Consider the following 20,075-nt stretch of genomic DNA (forward strand, 5'->3'; position numbering starts at 1 on the left):
TACATACATAGATTTATTTATTATTTTATTTATGTACTTATTTTACTTTTTATAAATATTAAAAAATAAATTTATTATCTAATATTCAATAAACTTTTGAAATATAATTTTACCAAGTAACATTTACCACAATGCACATTTAAAATATAAATTTTATCTATTATTTACTAAATACCCAAACTATTCCATGATTGCACATTCATTCAAATCCTTTCTACAAATACACATTAAAAATATTAATATTTATTTTCAAAATCACCCTTAGTGATACATCAAACCACAAACACAACCCACCATAATCAAACCTAGTCATGATCTCATGTCATCCCAATGTTAGTTTAGTTATAATATCATTAAGACACATTAACTTGATAAATATTAAACCATAGGATCGAAATGTTTGAATTGATTTTTTTAAAAAAAAACCAAAGTTAATTATAATATAGCCATCAAGCATTCTTTCAATTCTAATTCCGATAAGAGATTAAATTGGGTATTATATAAACAATCAACCATTTGAGTGATATAAGGTAAGCTCAACGATAGGTCTTTTGACATTACAGGTGCACATTTTTAAGCTTACGAAGAGGTCATCATAACCTATCTTTTCTCCTCTTCAAATAACATGGGCCCAAATTGGTCTTTGTATATGTTCTCGGACCACCAAATGGACCGATAAATGGAATCCACTCACCGCCAGTGAGGATAATACTAGAGAAGACGAAGAATTTTACGCCAAAAATAATTTACGTTGGCGCAATTTGTCATCTACTTGACAGGCGGTAAACTCACGGGGTCCTGCAAATGCACGGCCCAGATTGGTTTCTGTTGCCACGAAATTGAAAGGACGTGGATGACAGCCTCAAGAGAAAGTTTCATGTAGGTCTCCTGATGATAGAAAGTTGATAAGGTTTTCTTCCTCCAAGGATCAAGGATGAGGAAGGTGAAGGTTAGTGCAACATCTCACAGTGGAGGAATTCTCCTCCACTTGTTGTTGCATCTTTTTTGCCTCTTCTCTGCCACTAATGGGGAACAAAGCAAGAGGTCAGTAGAGGGTGGTGGTGGGAGTGGACATGCCCCACTCATTGCATCCAATGCTAAAAAGCTTTTGGTTTCAGGCTGAGGTTTCCATCAAGATGCATAACCTTTATATATCCTGGTTGCCTAAGAATCAAGATATATATTATCAGGAACTCTGATGCCACTCCTTTTAGTGCAGGGACCATAGCTGGTTTGAAAGTGACTCCAGTATTGTGATTGGTCTCTCAAAACAGATTAGCTTAGAGAAACTCAATACAACAAATTACTGCAGGAGGATGATACAGTCAGTCACAGAACTCTTTACTAAAGGTTCTTTAAACAAGACATTCTATGGCATATGTAATGGCTGGAAATAGATGGAACTTATTCTAGGCCAATACTTGTTGAGGGTTGAGCTTTAATTTCTGACAAACACACAGACAGTTCGCAAACCTATATGGTAGGCCAGTGATTCTCTTTTTGGGTTATGAGGTCCATACCGATGAATTAAATGAGATAGAAAGTTACCATAAGAGCTTGTAATCTTATCATGAAAAACAGGAGAAGAATTTATTGCATGAATGCTTTTGGAAAGCAGCAGTTTGATCTTCTTCCTTCTGATTATGTAAAGGTGGGGTTTTGGCTCATCATTTACCAATCAGCAGAAAGCAACAGTTACAAACTTGGATGCATTTTGGTGATCTTCCACTCATTCTTTTGTTATAATTTCTCTTGAATTGCCATTAGAACTGGAAAACTGATTGCAGAAATAAATTATTGTAGTTCGTAGATGTCATAGTGGGGATCATGAAGTGATTACACTCTTACTCTCAATATCTATGCTTGGAGTCTGATGAAACCTGACAAAGACATGGGTGTGCACCTCCACAGTCAATGGTTACAGATCTTTCAAGTCTAATAACGCTAGGTATATTCCTTGCAGTGATCTAAGCCTAGGAAAGGAAGATGCTCTCTGAGCAAGCCGTATAAGCTATGGATCAACCTTTAGACCACTTCATGTCACAGTAGAATATTGAGTTCTTTAGGTGTGGGCAACGGTAAGTTCTTTCAGAAGAGTAGTCTTCACATAGAACTTTTTGGGGGGCATCGATGCAACTTTTCTGCTGCAGTGACGTATATTAATGCATGTGGAAAAGAGTAGCCTCCAGGCTGAAACTACTTTTCTATATTATGAATTCGTCTTCCAAGCTGGTAAACATGGGTTCAACTCTCCAATTATTTTGCAGATTAACCTATAGTTTAGCATCAATCTTAGGATGCCAACATCCAAAATGGTTAACTCATGTTTTCCATTGTCTTTTTTCATTACGCTACCATTCAGTGTCCGTTGTTAGCTAGATGTCGTTGTCCTCTTAATAATAGTTCATTAAACAGTGACGATAGAACATTTCAACCTCTCACTCTTTATTTCCTAATCTAATGGACATGGATTTGACTACTACAGTGACATCTGCGTACCCCCTTTTTTTTTATGATATAAGAGGAGGATTTGGAAAACTTTTTTCTCTAGTTTATCAAAGTTATAGATTTTATAAGATTTTTTTTTAATTTTTATTGAATTAATTCATGAAAAATTAATAATTTCCATAAATAAACCCGATGAAGAACAGGCTTTATGACCTACCTCTCTTTGAATCTTTTATTTTTGTTGTTGCCATGCTTGTGTTATGAGGTTGATTTTGAGTCATGCATCATTTACATGCTTGTCCATATTTGGATGAAACATAGGAATAAAATAAAAAAATATATATTAAACATTTAGTTCAAACCGATTTGACCTGGCAAAATATCACTGTGCTAAAAATAATATACTCTTATTCCCCAGAAAAAAATAATTGCATAGTATTTCTGGGAACAAAAGAAAGGCAGAAAGCGTGAACGAGGAACGAGGAAACCGGAGGAGCTGAGTAGGCATGGGGCCCACCATTTGACCTCTTCGACCGGGAAAGCGAGACGCTGGGGCGTGTCCCGACCGAGACTCGAGCCGAACACAGGAACCGTGGGCCCCGCGGCAATGATTCATAGGCCGGGCCGACGACAGAGACGTCGATTCTGACGCGGTCCCGGGCAGCGGTGTGGTGTCACGTGGAATTACGACCGTCCGATGCTGATCGGACGGATGAACGTAACTGGTCGCCAATCTATCATGGAAAAAATAACGCATATAAAAAGATGAAAAAGCCCCGAAAAATAAAGGACGGACGTGGACCAACGGATGGGGAAAGCAATCGACGGTTCAGATACATCTGCTTCTTTTCTGGCTTCCCTTCTTCTAGTTGACGGCGGTCTCCTCACCTCCTGTTCTCTACTTCGCTCGCCTCCCAACCCCCGCTCCTTTCTACGCCTCCTTCTCTTCTTTACTGAAGCGAGAGGAATTAGGGAAGGAGGAGGCGATATGTTGCTGGGGAAGCGGCAGCGGCCTCCCATGAGGCGGACCACGAGCATGACCGAGTTCGCCGCCGACGTCGTCCTCACTGACGGCGAGGTGATGCAGCAGCCCTTCGATCAGGAGAAGGTCAGCAACGCCCTTCACCACCAGCGGGACCAGTCGAGAGAGCGGCAGACCGCGTCGGATTGGTTGGAGACGAAGAACCTGGGAAACCCGGCGGCGCCGTCGCCGCGGGGCGGCAGGTGCGCGAGGAACTCGGCCGAGCTAGTGGTGGTGGATACGGCGCCCTTCCTCATGGCCTGCGGCCTCTGTAAGCGCCGTCTTGGACCCGGCCAGGACACCTTCATGTACAGGTACTGCTTCTGGTTCATGGATAAAAATCCCATCTCTTTTTCCCATAGTTTTCTTCATGTTCCACGCCGATCCTTGGATTTCTGCTCTAAAAACTTGTTCTTTATTGCTTTATAATGGGTAAAAACTCGAGGAGATGCCAAGTGCACTCAGAGGTATATCTGCTCGATGGTGCTTAGAACTTTATCTTCTTTTTTTTCTCGCTTGCCTCCAAGTTCATATGTGCTTGCTGCTCTCGCTAAAGCTTAAGGTTCATTTCTCTCCATTTCTTGTGGAAATTTAAATGTAGCCAAAAGTATTTGTTGGATGTTCTGTGAATCTTTTTATCCCTCAGTATTATCTTCAACGAGATAAATAGGTCTTCTCCTAGTTTCTGAGATCTACATAAGCCCTGAAATCTTTCAGACTCGGATTTTGAGTGATCTCATGAGATCTTATGGGATTGTCTCCTATAATATTGGAAGACTTAGATCTTGGATATATCAAAGATATTCTTGATGGTTTGTCTCAGAACCAGTTCATCGTTGCTCAGCGATCTTTGGCAACGTTAGATCCAGCCATGAATAAATGATGATCATTATCTCATGCAAATAGAAGCTTACAAATCATCACTGGATGTTTAACTCTATTATTCCTGTCTTGCACAGAGGTGATGCGTTTTGCAGCTTCGAATGCCGTCAGCAGCACATAACTCAGGACGAGCTGCAGGAGAAGTGCTCGTTGACTTCCATGAAGGACACCTCCACTGCAACCACTGGATCCGAGCAAGCCGGTGACAGCGAAATGGTCGCCGCCGCATAAGCTTCAGAGTTCCTTAAGAACAGTCCATGTCATGCACTGTAGATGCTGCAGTTAGCAGAAGGGAATATAATGTAGAAACATGAAGCTGATGTCTTTTCGGTTCTCATGGAAAGCAATGAAGTCTACACCATCTTGTGCTTCGATTTGTTCTTGTGGCCTTGAATGCCAGCAACTCGTGAATCAAAATGTCCTTTTGTTTGGCCTGTATTCCAAAAAGTCTAAATCATATGAGCCAGATGATCCCCATCCTCTTCGAGTGATTCCTACAAGTCTTTTGGACACCTAAGAAGAATAGTCTTCCACAAGCATGAGCGGCAGTTTTTTGCATTGAACCAATATTCATGCTTCATGTGAAACTGAGAAATATGCTTAACGTCAGCGCCATGTGCCTTAATTCAGAGGTAGCTGAGTTGCGGAGAAAGAATTCGTGCAGCCATGTTGTTCCTTAATAGTTGCAATATATTAATGAATCATCCCTACGAAGCTTCACTGCCACCAGAGATACTGGTAATGTTAGGCGTGTAGCTTGATATGCTTTTTCCTGGCATAATTGTATCTTTACTGGGAACATTTAGATGCAGAAAACCTCTGCACATACATTGTATGAAGGCATGCATGGTTGAATGTTCATTCTATTCCCCATGTCGGCTTGCGTCAAGTGGGACCCTTCTAGGGTGCGCCCGGTAGGAAGATGCAATGATCTGCACGGCCCCATCTTTATCACCGTTCATTTAACCCACTAGCTCAGCGTCGTTCATGTCCCCATCTCTCGCTCTCGTATTTGCCGTGTGACGTAGAGATCACAAACAACGACGACCTGGTCTCGATGTTGTTCTCGTCTTCTCAGCTGTGACGTCGCTGAGCACCGAAGGCCGAAAGGTTTGCGTGCTGCTGCAATCTTGTACTCGCTTTCTTGGGCGGACGACTTTTACCCTCTTAGTACGAGTCAATAGATTCATCGCCATCATCTTTCTGAAACTCCAACTTTATTGGAATTTCGACCATAAGCATCCTCGATCTGTTTACTTCATGCAAAGCACCGTGGTTAAACTGAATTGCCTCATTAAAACATTCACCATCGCTTCACCATGATGGAATATGAAACAGTACCGCACACTGAAGAACAACACAAGAGTGTTCATCTAACTCTACAGAGGTTAAATATGCACTTAACGTTGGACTTCTACCATCACCTTACTGTGTCACCTCCTTACCTTCAACTTGATGGTGCCACTGGCTATCAACAGAGGACAATAATATCATGTTATGTACTTGAGTTCATGTTGCGAGTTATCCTTGATATAATATGCTTTCACTTAGTGGACTGTCTTAAATTGGAACTTACTTGATGAACAATTTGCTGCTTTAAAGTGTTTGGCATAGTACAGTCTCCTAGTCCTATTACTTTATCTAAGATCTATCTAAGCAAAGATGGATTCAGTCTTGGTATATGATTGACAGAATTTGGAGACGGGAGTTCATTGGAACTCTAGCAAGAGTTGGGGAGGTAAAGCTACATAAGATATCTCGAATGACATTTGTATTTTCTAATATATATATTGCTCTGTAAGATCAGATATTGTGGAATCTGCACTCGAGTGAGGGTGACTAAACTAAAAAATGAGTGTTAGATGTCCGATACCTTTCACAGTAAAAGTTGTCTCCCTCAGCACATCATAGCTTGCTGTGGATCTGGAAGCCATCTCATTCCTCTTATTAACTTAATCCTTATCATACTTCCTGATCTTGTCTGCTTGTTATAAACTATACCCTTGAGATTTGCTTACATCTGGAGTTTAGGGACTAATTAGGACTTCTTTATGATTTTATTATTGGTTTCTTTCAGATTGTGCCACTATCCAGTCCTACAATGATGTCCAGTGCCATCAAAGCCTAAACTCCAAATCACCAGTGCAAGAAGCCTATTGGTTAACAAATTGAAGTCATTAGCAGATAAATGCATGGAGAGAGTCCACAGAACCACCAACAATATGCACTAATGTTTTGAGAAAAGATCAATTATGATGCCAATACCATCACCCATGCAGGTATCTACCCTGGCAATAATTGTCACTGTTCCACAGATTCTTTTCGCCATCAGCACTGAGAATTGATACTTCACCCTTTGACTGAAGAGCAGGACAATCACGTCATACTAGTACTGAAAACTGAGAACTTCCCTGTTCATATATTGTGCTGATCAGTGAAGAGGCATTCACTGGTGATTTCTCTCATGTTTGAAGTTGCAGTTTAGTCTTACTACTCCTTAGCCAAGCCTTTTGACGTGGCAGTGGAAATCTTTCTCAATAATGTTATGTAGCTTGAGTTCCAGCAGTTTGTCTTAAATGAAACTTGTAAAAGACATCACTAAATTTTGCTCAACAACGGGAGAAATTAATGTGTGAAGACAACAAACTGCACTTGTGTGGTCCATCAGCTAACTGTCTCAAATAATATGAGCTGTGTATAGGATGCAGGAAGCCTCTCCAGGCTTGCTTGCTCTAAAAATTTATTGGTACAAGAATGGTGAGAAGTTAATTGGTTTGTTTGGAGCATTCAGCATGAAATCAGTTAGAAAACTATGACAGAATTAAAAGCAATGTTGCCTTTTATTAGTTTATTCCAGTTGATCCATAGGGCTGGCCCATTTTTCGATTAGGATATACTGATGACAGACAAAAACTAGGTGGAGAAGAGGCACCACAATGAATGCCACTGCCTCTTCTCTTTGGTGAAGAGGCAAACAATAACCTCGAGACAAGTCTCCTGCTAACATTAAATGAATGGATCCTGCTCTGCCTAAACATTATTGCATGAAAACAACTCTTTCATGGGCAGGCTTGCATGGTCATATTGTTGCATGAAATAAAGTCAGCTTGTGGTGGAGGATACTAAGTCTTGATAACTGATCTACTTATTCTAGATTGATAATGCATCTCTAATCCATTGTTTATTTTTCTTATCTTGTACTGCAAAATACTTCTTTTTCTTATCTTGTACTGCTAAATTCCTACTGACAAGCTTTAGGAGTGTCATGAACTGTACATGCACAAGGTTCTCAAAAAATGAACAGACATGATGGCCTGTCTTAAGAGCAATTTGTGGCTTTGTTAATGACTAATACAGATTGTGCTAATTGATAATGATGATCTGCACATGCTTAGAGGAACTGAAGAATCTGAGACTAAAACACTTATTGATATCTGAAGATGGCTATATCGGTGGATTTCAAGTGGAAAAACTGAAGGTGTTACATTGTTACTTCTATCCTGTCGTGCCTTCATTGATAATTTATCTGGGAGATCAAGCATCCATGCTTCTTCATATTTGAGTAAAAGATTGAGTTCCTTGAGTTGGATCCTTAGAAGAAGCTTGATGTTGTGATCCTCTTGCTATCTCTTTTGTCGACCAGTCAATTATTCTCTCGGAAGAACTTGTGTAAGATTATTCTTCATCTATTACTCCATGTTCTTCTAATACAAAAGATTTTATTTATGGTTAATGCTGCGCGTGTGCTAATGCTGAAAACATCGTAGAGATCCATATGCAGCTAGTATTAATTTTTAGGATACTTACTGATATTTGTCTGGTGATAACCAAAAGCGGTCTTGGTTCAAGGGTTCTTGATTCAAAGAATACAAGCACAATCCAGCTTAGTTCCTGTATATTTTAGCTCAAGTGGCTATCTTAATTGAGAATATTAGCACATGGTGACATGGGGTCTGCAGGTAAGCAAAGTTCAAATGATTTGGCACAGAGACTCAACACAGCATTCTCCTTGAATGCGTGATTTAGGCCTGAGCAAAAGAGAATTAATGGTTTGTCCTACGAACACATATTCTATTGAATCATGTCTCCAAATCTGAACGAATTATCATTGAATACAGTTCAATTTTTGTTCCACAATTTCATCTGCATCATCAGTGAGGAAGGCCAAGCCTATCAACAGTACAAGCCTCATAGCCCAGAAAAGAGCCCAATCAACCTGTGGTAAGTACAAGCTCAAGTTTCAATCAGTAGATGTGCTATTTTTTCATATCTATTCATTGCCAGAATTCATGCTCTTTAGAAGACATTTTGCTGTTAATCAAATGGTGATACTTCCAGGTCCTCCAACTCCTAGAAGTGTTTGTTAATTTTGTTGCATTTTTTGCTCATAAATGTTAGTCTTTTTCTCTTCCCAAATCACATTCATAGATGTGGAAAATGGTCTTATGGATCACCAGTTGGATTCCAGAATATTAACTTTACCATCACTCCATCACAATAATCAAGCTCTGGTGGCAATGTCCTCTTAAAAAAAGAAAAGATTTATACTGTAATACTCCAAATTTAATCATATATTAGAAATAAATAAAGAATTAAATTATTTTTATAAGAATTTTATGAATATATTATTACTAATTTAGATTTAAGTTTTTTGGATGGATGATTTAAATTCAATAAGTTAATCAGATAATTTTCATATTTGAATCTGGACTGATAAATTATATCAAAATAAACCTACTTTTAAGTATAGTAAGAAACTCATAGAGGAAAAGGTTAATCCTTACCACTACTCAGAATAGAGGATAATGGGTATTTCAAAATGAGTTGAATGCACTGCAAGAAGTCATGAGTCCATCTATCAAAATCTAATGTCTGAGAATGCAGTGCGACTAATTTTATGTTGTTTGAGGAAGGAAGATGATCCCATCCTAAATCTCTATAAGTTGTTTGCAGCTCATCTAACACTTAAATAATTTTAATCAAACACCATATTATATTTGCGACTAGCTACTCTATATATATATATAGGATATCTTTAGTGCTCCTAGATTTCTTTCTAGAATGTCTAGAGAGGATATTCTATAGAATTTTTATAAAGGATAAAGAAAAGTATATAAATTTTTCAGGCGTTTGTGTGAGATGGTGTTGATATTAATTTGTGCATAGTGAGGATAATTCAAGGATCATCTCACATATTAAATAATTTAATATTTTTTATGAATATATCTAGGGATTTATCGAATCACGTTAAATCTTACATCAACTTTCTTATATGTTCTTTGATTATTAATCTCTCTATATATTTTTTATTTTTGAAATTCTTCTCTTCCTCACATGAATGAGTGACATGGATAAGTATATTTCCCTACAAATAACACGAGTACTCATCTGTATTTTGGACGTCACTACTGTTTTCTAAACAATCTGTATATTTGCATAAGAAGGGGAACATTTCATTCTGTATTGCTATAGTTCAAATAAGCTGACTGGATTTGATAGATTGTGCTGATCACCCCACGAGCAGAGTAGGAGACAAACCTCAAACACTGATGCATTTATTTTATGTATACATCATCACATTTTGAGATTCTGAATTTTGCTGATAGGTCGGATTCTACAGAAATCAGTCGTGCATAATAAATCCAAAATCACAATTCATTTAGAGTGCAATTAACCAAAAGAATTCATGAGAAGATCTTTCTGTGCCTGACTTCTTGCATAGGTCTCTGGTTTCTTGCAGCACAGTCACAGGCTCTCCATAATCTTTCCAAGTGAAGAGGTAGAGAAAGATCAGATTTCTTTTTTTGATTCTTCAAAGTCAACACAACAATGCCGCAGACTTGCACTAGGTGCAACTGTTACATCAAATGCTTAGCTATGTTTCACTGCATGCTGCTGGTTAATTTCTGTGTCCTTCAACAAGCAGATTTAAGGCAGAACCTTCCCCAGTGAAAAGGATGTATTGATGTGGTAGGTATGATCTCCCTTTCAAAACATTAGGTGCTTGCTAAAAGATTTAGAATGGTTGTTAGATAATCCTTTCTGAGTTCCTTGCTTTTGCTTAAATTCCTGGCCATGTACTTAACAAATAATTGGAAACAAAGATGGTTGTTTTGGTTCAATTGTGTCGTTGAGTTGTAGAAAAAGAGGTTACATGTATTGGTAAAAGTGAAACTTCTTTAATGAACCTGGGTGTACTTGTGTCCCATAAGAACTCTTCTTTGTTGTTTGTTTAGAGGACAGCAATAAGACAAGCAAATGGAAGACAGGAAACTGCAAACTCTGCACTCAAAGACAAAGGACAAGAAATTACAACATGCAGCTGTTCCGCAACAAAGCACAGAAGCAACTTTGCAGACATAGAACAATGGTAGAAAAGAAAGAACAGTGGTCTCTTTGATATGGTCACATGATAGAGCAGGCATTTGGGTTGTCATCACTGAACAAGGTTGTGAACTGGTCCTCTGGCCTCACAGCTTGGCTGGAGACTTTGATGACCTCCACGTTCCTGACATACCCAGGGGGTGCCTTCTTGTCATAGGTTTGGGCAGCATACGGGTGGGCAACCAGGTTGTAAGGAACGTAAGGCCAGATCTCAGCCTTCTTCCCTGTGGATTGAACTTTCTTGAGTACCTTGTGTGGCTCAACATACCCCGTTACAGTCACCTTGTACTGCTTTCTGTTGATGTCCACTGATTGAACTCCTGTGAGGATCCATCAGAACTGCATCAGAACATCATATGATGTACTACAATGGGCACAGATCCAATAGAGGAGAAGAAGAAGAAACCTTTCATGGAAGACAGTGCATTTCTAACTTTCAGCTCACAGCCGTCACAGTCCATCCTCACCTTCAGTTCAACAGTCTGAAACTGCTTCCTCTTCCTGTACTTGTGGCCACTGCCAAGCAAGCTGGAGAGGTAGTCCATGGTGCCTCCCATGGTGGTGGTAGGAGGAGGAAGAAACTATAGAAGATTAGGAGAAACTACAAAGATGAGATATAGAAGCTCCTGTATAGTGATCTGGAAAATGGAAAGACACAAGATATTGGTATTTAGCCTATAGACGATCACAAAAATGGCAACCACATGCACCCAAGCTGTTGAAGAAAGAAGAGACTGAGCTTGATGGGAAACGAGACCAGAAAAAGGGCTACCTGAAAGAGAAATCGGGAGAAGCAAGAAGAGGAAAGAAGAGAACCTCAGCAGGATTGCACTGTGAAGCTTTATTATATAGTTTTCTTCACACTGCCCTTCCTTTGCTGCAACTTCGCTCCACCTCAACCCCCTTCTTAAATAGGCCTTGCAAAGGCACGAGCCACGAAAAGAACCTTCACCAAACAAACGTCGAAATGCCAGTGGAAAAGGTTTGCACTGATGCAGGAAAACTCGAAAAGGAAAAACAACACTCTACCTGTGTATATTAATGGGTTGTGTGGCCCTCGGAATAACACAACTGCGTTGTGTGTAAGAGTGGAGAACCCAGTCCTTGAGCTGTAAGAAAGCTTCATTGAAACGTGGAACTCCTAAACCTCTCGTAAGGATTCAATGAAAAGGACACTAGTAATAGCTACTGTGGTCCTTGCAAAGGACCATGTGTCTAGCTTCCATGCCATCATCACCTTCTTGCCACTGCAATACTCTCTGCTTGGGCCACAGGGGATAGCTCTCTCTCACCTGGTTGTTCTTGTCGTTTCATTAGAGTTTTCTCAGGATTTGGGAGACTGAGTAAAGAAATGAGAGATTAGCCTGTGATTGGAGGTGGTACTTTCCAGTTGTCACACCACAAGCTGGTCCTCGTGGTCTCAGATGCAGGTGTCAGAAGCAGCAAGGTAGGTTTTTGAGTTCTCCATTAGGTTTTGCTGACTTTGAGACCCAAAAGTTATCTTGATGAGCAGAATAGCCTGCTGGATTAATTTCTTTGACTTGTTTGTGTTATCATGTCTTCTTGTGAACCATTTCTCTATCAGAGGAACAGCTTGTATGGTGTTACATATGTTGGTCATCATAATTCTCCCCTCTTTACTATATATAATGCAATGAAGCTTATTAAATGAAGGGAAGCAGAGGCTCTACTCAAGTAGGCAAAAATATCAATGTCACTTCAAGCTAAAACTGATGTGGTGACTTTTTAGGTACATATCGACATCATCATTACCAACTGCAATGCTCATCCAGTGCTTTGTAATGTTTTGATGGTTCAGAGAGAGAAACTACCAACATATCCGAGTGTTCAACTATCTTATCGTTGGAGTTCTCCTGTCGTAATTCTTCTGCATCTCATCCAATTCGCTGCATGTGATCTCATATTTACTTGTGGTATGCATGCATGTGCCTGTTTCTGTGTGCTTGCAATGTGTGCAGCGTTTTGATCGTCTGGGTAGCGAAATGGAAGATTGTTAAGAGGAGCTGGAAAGCTGAGATAGCAAGAAAGGAGGCATCCTGCTGTTAATGGTCTAAGAATATAATGTTGCCAACTTTAGTTTCGACTCGTTCTTTCAAGATCTCCTTCCAAAAGATCTCAGCTTGATTCCATGGATTGCATCCAATTCGATCTATCCTCTGATGCATGAAGCCTTGGTCTTTGATAAGAGTCAAATTCTTCATTGAAAATTTGACATGTGAACATCGACTTGGTGGACAAAGATCAAATCGGATACGATGAATCTTTTACGTCAGCAACAATCACAATAAAACAAAAATATTATTCTTCAAATTAAAAATGATTCAGAGAATATTTCTCTGACTCCAGGCAATGAAAGCTTTGCACTGCTAAACTCACAAGAACATGATCTTGGAACTTCACATCTAAGTTGCAGATATCAAGCTTCTCCATCTCTAAAGTAAATGACAGGAAAGAAAGGAAAACAATTGAAGGAAGACAGAAGGCGAAAAGCTACAAAGAGGGCCTCATCCCAAACAGTGACATTTATCGTTGAGCAGCATATGCAATCTCCCCGCTACAGAAACCTGATCTCATATCTTGCAATTGAGGTAGGATGATTTCAATTGCAGTTGGAAAGTTGAAGCAGGTAGTAAAAGAACGGAAGCCAGCCATGGCCTTTTGCAAAGGAGATGAATCCTTGTGACGTAGGAGATTGGTGGTGGGGTAGCCAACGCCATCATGCCCATGCGCAATAATTGCACTCAGGTTAGATTAGATTCTGTGAAGCACTCACATGACCTTCTTACAGTGAATCTGTCAAGTTTAGCCGATAAATCCAACCCGTAGAGTAACAAGGATTTGAAGCCCTCGTAGTGTGTGGAGATCTTCATTGTGTTATCTGATCCAAGCGGAGGAAGATACAAGACAGAACAAGTACCAGTATGCTATATAGTAGGCTTCGAAAGTTCCAACTAAGTTCCAATCATTTGCTATTAGATATTGCAGAATTCCAGATCGCAGACAAAACAAGTTGCTATGCGAGTTCCTCATATCTAAACAATATCTTGTGACCGACAATTCTCTTAAGATCGAAAAGATAAGTATTGCACAAACAAAGAATCATCAGTGCATTTTTCTATTCATGTAAAAGAAGAGCATTGTGGTGATGAGATTTAGATGGACTAGCAGAGAATAAAAGGAGCAAAGTTTTAGTTTTTATGATAAAAACGCTGAAAGGGGTGCTAATAAATGATGATCTGTGTATGCTTTATATTTATACGATGGTGTTGTGTGCAAGAATTAAAACCAGATTTCAGTTGTCAGACAACATTACTGATTTGCTAGTAATCAGTTCCACAAATTATTATACCAGCTTGGGAAAATATTATGTGCTTGTTATAACATGATCTTATTTATAAAAATGAACAATTTCCCTGCAATTTCAAATGCTTGAAAATGTTTGCTAGATCTTTTGTTCTTTTATATTTTTCTGTATTGACTGTTTATGAAGATTGTGCAAAAAAAATACCTTCAACACTGCAATATATTGAAGAGACCGAAGATTATTAGTTAGAATATCTTCTAATAAAATCTGCTTAGTGACTAACAAAGTAAAGTGGAGAACACTTTTGTTCCTTTTCCCCAACAAGTCAAATATTTCATTCTCGAGGTAAAAAGGAAAACATTGTGGGCACCACTTTGGAAGGTCCTCAAGAAAACTTTGGCTGCCTAATTCCTTGTTTTGTGCCTTGTAGCAGTAGGTCTTTTAGGCTTTGCAGCAACACCCAGTGCTATTCTCTTCTTCACCGAACATTGTGCACGAATCTGGTGGAGAGATGGCATGAATCTATGCCTATGACCCAAAATTCCATTTGGTGTCTGCAAAAAATGGCTGCGGACATTACTCTGGTGGAGAGACGAGTGACATTTGCCCTTCATTTTGCATCTCACGGGAACAAAAGAAAGGGAAAAGAAACCAAGCATAAAATCTAGTTAGCTACTATTTGGTTGCTTTCACCTCCGGAAGATCTCTCTCTCTCTCTCTCTCTCTTTTCATCTTTTCTTGAAGACTAGTAGATTCAATGTAAAAAGCAGTGCGGTTTTTTTTATCCGTTTCTTCCTTATTTTCTTTTGGAAAAACAAAATGATTATGAGAATTTGCACTTTTTACTCTTTTGTTTGTTTACTTATTAAAGTATTCTCAAAAGTGATAAGAACAAGAACAATGAAATGAAAGCAGAAAGAATCATATCTATGTTTTCTGAAATATAAACTGATGTTATATGTTAAGACATGAAATGAACACACCTGCTCTGTGTAAATCAAAGTGTTCAGTTTAAATTTCACTTTATCTCCATCAATCTGGTGGAAATAAAATGACAAAGAAAGTTCAGTTCGTTACAGTGCAATCTAGCTTTTTACTGGATGAAACTAGAAAAAAACCAAGTGTGACAAGTGATCTGATGACAAAAATTGTGCTCAGATTTATATCATCTTTTAATCTAATGCATATTGCAACATACAACAACAACAATTGTACCAATCCATAATGTCTCAACTATTTAAAGGTCAGAAAGGCATATTAAAGCATCCTTCTCTTCTAAATGTTGCAATAGTTTCCAAGTAGAATCCATTCTTGCAGAGGATTTATTGTCATTTCATAGTGCTCATTGCAGTTTGAGTTTGACTCTTACTCTGTAATCCATTTGTCTTCTAAATATCCAAAAGTATATGACATTTTGTAGTGCATATTACGGTTTGGATTTGATTTTAAGACCTGTCTCAAAATCAAAACACAGATAAGTTCACATTCCCAAGAAATGGTACAAAGAACAAAAGGAGCAGATTCAACATTTGACCTATCAGAAATCTTAAACATGAGAAGCAGGGATGATACCACATTACTAACACAACCTGAGAATTATGACAAAAAAAATGATCATCCTGTTTAGCAAGCAATTTCAGAGATAGTGTGCGTGTGTGTGCAAAGTGCAAGTCTTTTCCTACAGCAAGAACCTGACCCTATCCAGCAACTAGTTCCAAGGCAGAAAAGTACAGTATATAATTCTTCACTGAGTCAAGCCTTTGTCAAAAAAACATATCTACTATGCTCAACAAGCATTAGGGTGCAAATCCTCTACATCATCTGTTGATCCCATGACTCAACAAAGATGAAAAATTATCCAGAAAATTCCAATTTCTGTCACAAGATATAAGTGGTGCTTCTGTTTTGTTTGACAGAGTACCTACCTAAAAAAGACACTGTGAGCATCATTTCTCCTGGGCCAATGATGCATCAAAACCTAAAAGAAAGCACAAAACAAAAGATTAGAACTCAGAGATATATGACATTTACCATGCTACAATAATACCTCAGGGAAGATTATTTTGATGAATTTGTCCAGAGACAATAATACATCAAAACCTCAAGATGGGAACATACCAAAGAATTAGGACTCGGACATATGGCTGAGACTAGCATGCTATACTACAACAGAATAGCATAAATAAGAATCTGGAGAGCTAAGGGCTGGAATCAAATTCCAGATTACATGCTGCTATTAGGCAATAAATTTAGAGATGCTTTATAGTCACATTGAAGCTCAAGTATGTAACATAAAAACAACCTGCACTTGACTTGCAGATCACCTTTTTGTCATATAGCTCTTACAGATTTGACAATAAGAAGATACCCAATACAGGATGCAAAAGAAACATACAGTAGCAAAGGCCAAAAAAAGTTGAAAATTTGGATTTTCATAGTGCATAAACCACTATAACTACATATCATAAATATAATTAAAGATTCAAACTGTCAGAAATATCTTGACTCGAGTTTGACTGTGGGCAAAATACATTTTGGGAAGGTTGAAGTTGGTATCATATGACAGTGGACAAAATACATTTTGGGAAGGGTGAAATTGATTTACAAGAAGCCAGCGAGTCTCATTTCTCTTTCATTCCTGAAGACTGGGCAATGGTTGAATTTTGCCTATAAAAGTAGCTCCTAGAATTATATTTACTTTCCCAATTTGTTCAACATAGCCTTACTATTGTAATTGAACTAGCACACTGCATATGCCAACCTCTGGACAGTAACACCTGCTAAAAGGGCAATTTCTGAGAACACTGTTAATTCACTTCATTTGCACCAAACACTCTGCAAACCGAGCTAAAACGTACGTATTTTGGATTGATAAGAACATGTTATGCTCAATATGACAAAGTCATAAGAGGAGAGGAAAATATCATCCAAACATCAGTAATAGACTGTAATACACAGAGCAAAATAATAATACTCATTGCCAACAATTGAAAAAACATCCCATCAAGCCACATCATTATTAATATAGCAAACGTCTAAATATAATTTTATTAGATAAACAGCTAAGAATTTCACCTAGCCGGAACAGAACACTTCTTCAATCCTTAGCTCCCTAGTTATGGACCATCTGAAATATGTAATTTTCAGTTCGCTAGGGATTATCTTAGTAGAAACAGGACGTCAAGAAATCTAATCATGTGTCACGCAATCAGGTTATAAGAATCATAATATGAAAAGGCAAGCATAAACTAAAATAGAAGATCTCATAATTTCTTCATGAGAAAAGCACATCCAGTAATGCGCTTAGCTGTAACAGAACTTGTCCAACCACTAGGGATGCAACAAGCTCCTTATAGATTAAGAACTCAATTCATATCACATTCCAAGCTATTACTTCATTACACGAATGGAATGGTGCACCACTCACAACAGTAGAAACATGTCCACAATCACTTATCATCATGTTGGAAGACTACTAATCCATTCGAAACTGCCTACTAATGCTGTCAATCTTGTTCATCAAACTAATTAATTAAGAAAGAGAACAAAATTTGACAAACAAAATACACAAAAAGAGGATGATACTTAACATCGTTTCTCTTTTTTGGGTTTTGGATTTGGACAGGAGAGTAGCAAAGTTATATAAAAGGTGACCGAACCTTACCCTAAATCAAAAGCCTCATCCTCCACCTCAAAATCACCTAAGCATCCTACCCAGTCATCCAAAAGAATCCTACTTCTTGTCATTTCGAAAATTAACCAAAACTCAAACCCTAAATTACCAAATATCCATAGCCAAATCAATTAAAACATTTAGGTGTCGAACACCCTACATAAGTCTGATATCTTCCAGTAGACTTAAAACAAACAGGACAAGAATAACAAGTTAACAACCACATCTACAGAAAGTGATTATCAACAAGCAATTAACTATATCAACAATATCATTGCAAATCTGCTCATCATTCTTCATTTTCTTGCTATATGTGTGCATCCAAGTTCCATCTTACATTCACAAAGAAAAAAAGTAAATGGCAGGAATTATTTGGTTGCAAACTGCAAATTAAAGTTGAATGGCAGGAATCACACTACATGGATGCAAACAGTTATGCAGACAGTGGAAAATTAGAACCTAGAAACACAACTTGCGGGTACAATACCTTGCACCATGCATTATGCACTTGCAGGATCAAAGAGCAGTTTGGTCTTTTGGGGCTACATTATACAATTCAATGAGTTCTGGAAACTCCTTGTGGCGGATGACGAACTTCTCCAGAAATTTCTTCTCTGAACATAACATGTATGTGCTCATTTGGAGGTTACCGATGTGAACTCCCCTTGACTTCAGGCCCGTCAATATCCGATATCTTGGAATCAACGTTTTCTCCAAACTCACCAACAAAATCCCTGGCCGGGGTGCAAGATAAGACGGAGTGCATCTGGTTTCATTTACCAAGAACTCCATCTTTCTCTGCAAACTTTTTAAAGAACATGCCACAAGAGTAGGAGTCTTTCTGAATGCAGCAAGGAAATCATCCTCGGACCACCCGAAACCCTTGAAGAACTCCAAGTGAGCCTTGAAGTTCTTCTCGGAGATGCAGTGGAGCACACTCAGGGTCTGGAGGAACATCCCTGAGGTGCGAGCTACTCCCAAACCCTCGACACGACTGATTAACGCCTTCAGGGTTTCAGCCTTATGGGCCATGAGTAGGGAGCGGTTCCGTAGGATCATTGAGAGCTTCTGATCCGTGATCCCGCAATCCCTTAGAATCTCAATGTTAGGCTGAATCTTCTTCTCGAGGCTATACGAGAGAAACCACCTGTTTCTCTTGCAAATCTTCATCAGTAAGTCGTTGGACCCGAGGGTGCCTTGCCAAAATTGGATCTTGGACAAGACATTCTGGAGTTTGTGGTTGATGACGGCGTTATTCGAGCTGACCAGGTGGGTAATGTCGGAGCAAGAGAAGCCCAGATCCTGCAAAGCTCGGAACTTTGGGGCCAGAGTCTTCTCCACGTCGAGGAGAAGCCACCGGGGGTTGACAGATAGGACCCTTTTCATCTGCGCATTATCAAAACCGTGGCTTTTGAAGAAGCCAAGGACGGAGTCAGGCTGATGGCGGGATTCGATGCGGCCAAGGAGCTTCGAGGCCTTGGCCGCCTCATCCGGATCGAAGCCACAGGAGCTGACCAGGTATTCAGCCATGAAGCTGCTCTGTGGAGCCCCGGAGGCGGCGGAAAAAGAATGGGTTGAGAGAAAAACGGTAGCATCGGCCGGACGACGGCGAGGGATGAAGGTGAAGGCTTTGAACAAGAGAGAGACGAACGGCGACCTATTAATCAACGTCATCGTCGTCTACTTCTCCTTCTTTGTATGTTCCTTGTCTTCTCCGAAACCTAGCGATGGTGGTGTTGGTGCGTCTGAAGGAAACTGGCCGGAAGTACCTGCATCCAAAACCCTAGAAGTGCGTCACTGTGTCCGAGGAACTCTTTTGTTCGGTCGGAGATTTCTGCGACCGCATGCTGTTTTTTTTTTCCTCGGCTACTTTTATCGTGTGCCAACGTAAAAAAAAAAAAAATGAACGAATCCGATCTACAGAATCCTATTTAACCATATTTAGTTTAATATAACCCTAATTTACCTCTTATTCTTCGCTATGTTACCTCATAAGAAAACGAGATATGCTTCATTGACAAAGCAGAAGTTTTTATTATTGCATTAGCTAAATCCAAAGCATTCCAAATTGCTTTTGCATATTGTTCCACGGTATAAACATCATAAAGTTGATCCGAAAGAGCATTGAGAATGTGTCCTCTACACATGATTTCATCTTCGATTCTCTTGTTTTGTTCTGTCTTGACTTCATCGGTATCATCATCGATTGGATTGGTTGAAGATTTGGATCAAGCACATAAAAGATCTTCAAAACAGTCAACATGAATTTCATCTTGGTAAAATTCATTCCATCAAAACGATCCAAACAAATAAAATCTTGATTTAATAATTTGATGATATTT

The 20,075-nt window shown here is 39.0% G+C and overlaps 3 protein-coding genes across 10 annotated transcripts; 1 reads left to right on the forward strand and 2 right to left on the reverse strand.

The window, feature by feature from the left end:
• Nucleotides 1-3,327: 3,327 nt before the first annotated feature.
• Nucleotides 3,328-4,723, forward strand: LOC103980321 (FCS-Like Zinc finger 5). Its single transcript, XM_009396686.3, has 2 exons — nt 3,328-3,783; nt 4,429-4,723. The coding sequence occupies exons 1-2, from the start codon at nt 3,437-3,439 to the stop codon at nt 4,580-4,582; spliced, it is 501 nt and encodes a 166-aa protein (XP_009394961.3). The 5' UTR covers nt 3,328-3,436; the 3' UTR covers nt 4,583-4,723.
• Nucleotides 4,724-10,610: 5,887 nt separating this feature from the next.
• On the reverse strand, nt 10,611-11,693 carry LOC135584438 (heavy metal-associated isoprenylated plant protein 23-like). Of its 5 annotated transcripts, none has more exons than XM_065155607.1 (3): nt 11,552-11,693; nt 11,142-11,316; nt 10,611-11,055 (listed from the first exon to the last, which is right to left on the reverse strand). In XM_065155607.1, exons 2-3 carry the CDS (start codon nt 11,290-11,292, stop codon nt 10,757-10,759), a joined length of 450 nt encoding a protein of 149 aa, XP_065011679.1. In that variant the 5' UTR covers nt 11,293-11,316; nt 11,552-11,693; the 3' UTR covers nt 10,611-10,756. The 5 variants fall into 5 exon arrangements, with proteins under 5 accessions (XP_065011679.1, XP_065011667.1, XP_065011659.1 ...); XM_065155595.1 differs by having other exon boundaries at nt 11,142-11,373; nt 11,552-11,673; XM_065155587.1 differs by having other exon boundaries at nt 11,142-11,373; nt 11,508-11,662.
• Nucleotides 11,694-15,109: 3,416 nt separating this feature from the next.
• Nucleotides 15,110-19,565, reverse strand: LOC135586318 (transcription termination factor MTERF8, chloroplastic-like). 4 transcript variants are annotated; one of them, XR_010497474.1, is made up of 3 exons: nt 18,221-19,565; nt 15,986-16,038; nt 15,110-15,512 (listed from the first exon to the last, which is right to left on the reverse strand). XR_010497474.1 is itself a non-coding variant. In XM_065155624.1 (2 exons), the coding sequence occupies exon 1, from the start codon at nt 19,405-19,407 to the stop codon at nt 18,250-18,252; it is 1,158 nt and encodes a 385-aa protein (XP_065011696.1). In that variant the 5' UTR covers nt 19,408-19,565; the 3' UTR covers nt 15,111-15,512; nt 18,221-18,249. The 4 variants fall into 4 exon arrangements, 3 of the variants coding, with proteins under 3 accessions (XP_065011696.1, XP_065011687.1, XP_065011702.1); XM_065155624.1 differs by lacking the exon at nt 15,986-16,038 and having other exon boundaries at nt 15,111-15,512; XM_065155615.1 differs by lacking the exon at nt 15,110-15,512 and having other exon boundaries at nt 15,566-16,038.
• Nucleotides 19,566-20,075: the final 510 nt, after the last annotated feature.

Source organism: Musa acuminata, chromosome BXJ1-4, assembly GCF_036884655.1.
Source record: "Musa acuminata AAA Group cultivar baxijiao chromosome BXJ1-4, Cavendish_Baxijiao_AAA, whole genome shotgun sequence".
NCBI lineage: Eukaryota > Viridiplantae > Streptophyta > Magnoliopsida > Zingiberales > Musaceae > Musa > Musa acuminata.

What these genes read in the sequence shown, in the direction of transcription:
- LOC135586318 (XM_065155624.1), bottom strand. Translation starts at nt 19,407, where the DNA reads ATGACGTTGATTAATAGGTCGCCGTTCGTCTCTCTCTTGTTCAAAGCC.
- LOC135584438 (XM_065155607.1), bottom strand. Translation starts at nt 11,292, where the DNA reads ATGGGAGGCACCATGGACTACCTCTCCAGCTTGCTTGGCAGTGGCCAC. An exon ending in TGCACTGTCTTCCATGAAAG is followed by an intron (nt 11,056 to 11,141) that starts GTTTCTTCTTCT and finishes GGATCCTCACAG; the next exon opens with GAGTTCAATCAGTGGACATC.
- LOC103980321 (XM_009396686.3), top strand. Translation starts at nt 3,437, where the DNA reads ATGTTGCTGGGGAAGCGGCAGCGGCCTCCCATGAGGCGGACCACGAGC. An exon ending in CAGGACACCTTCATGTACAG is followed by an intron (nt 3,784 to 4,428) that starts GTACTGCTTCTG and finishes TGTCTTGCACAG; the next exon opens with AGGTGATGCGTTTTGCAGCT.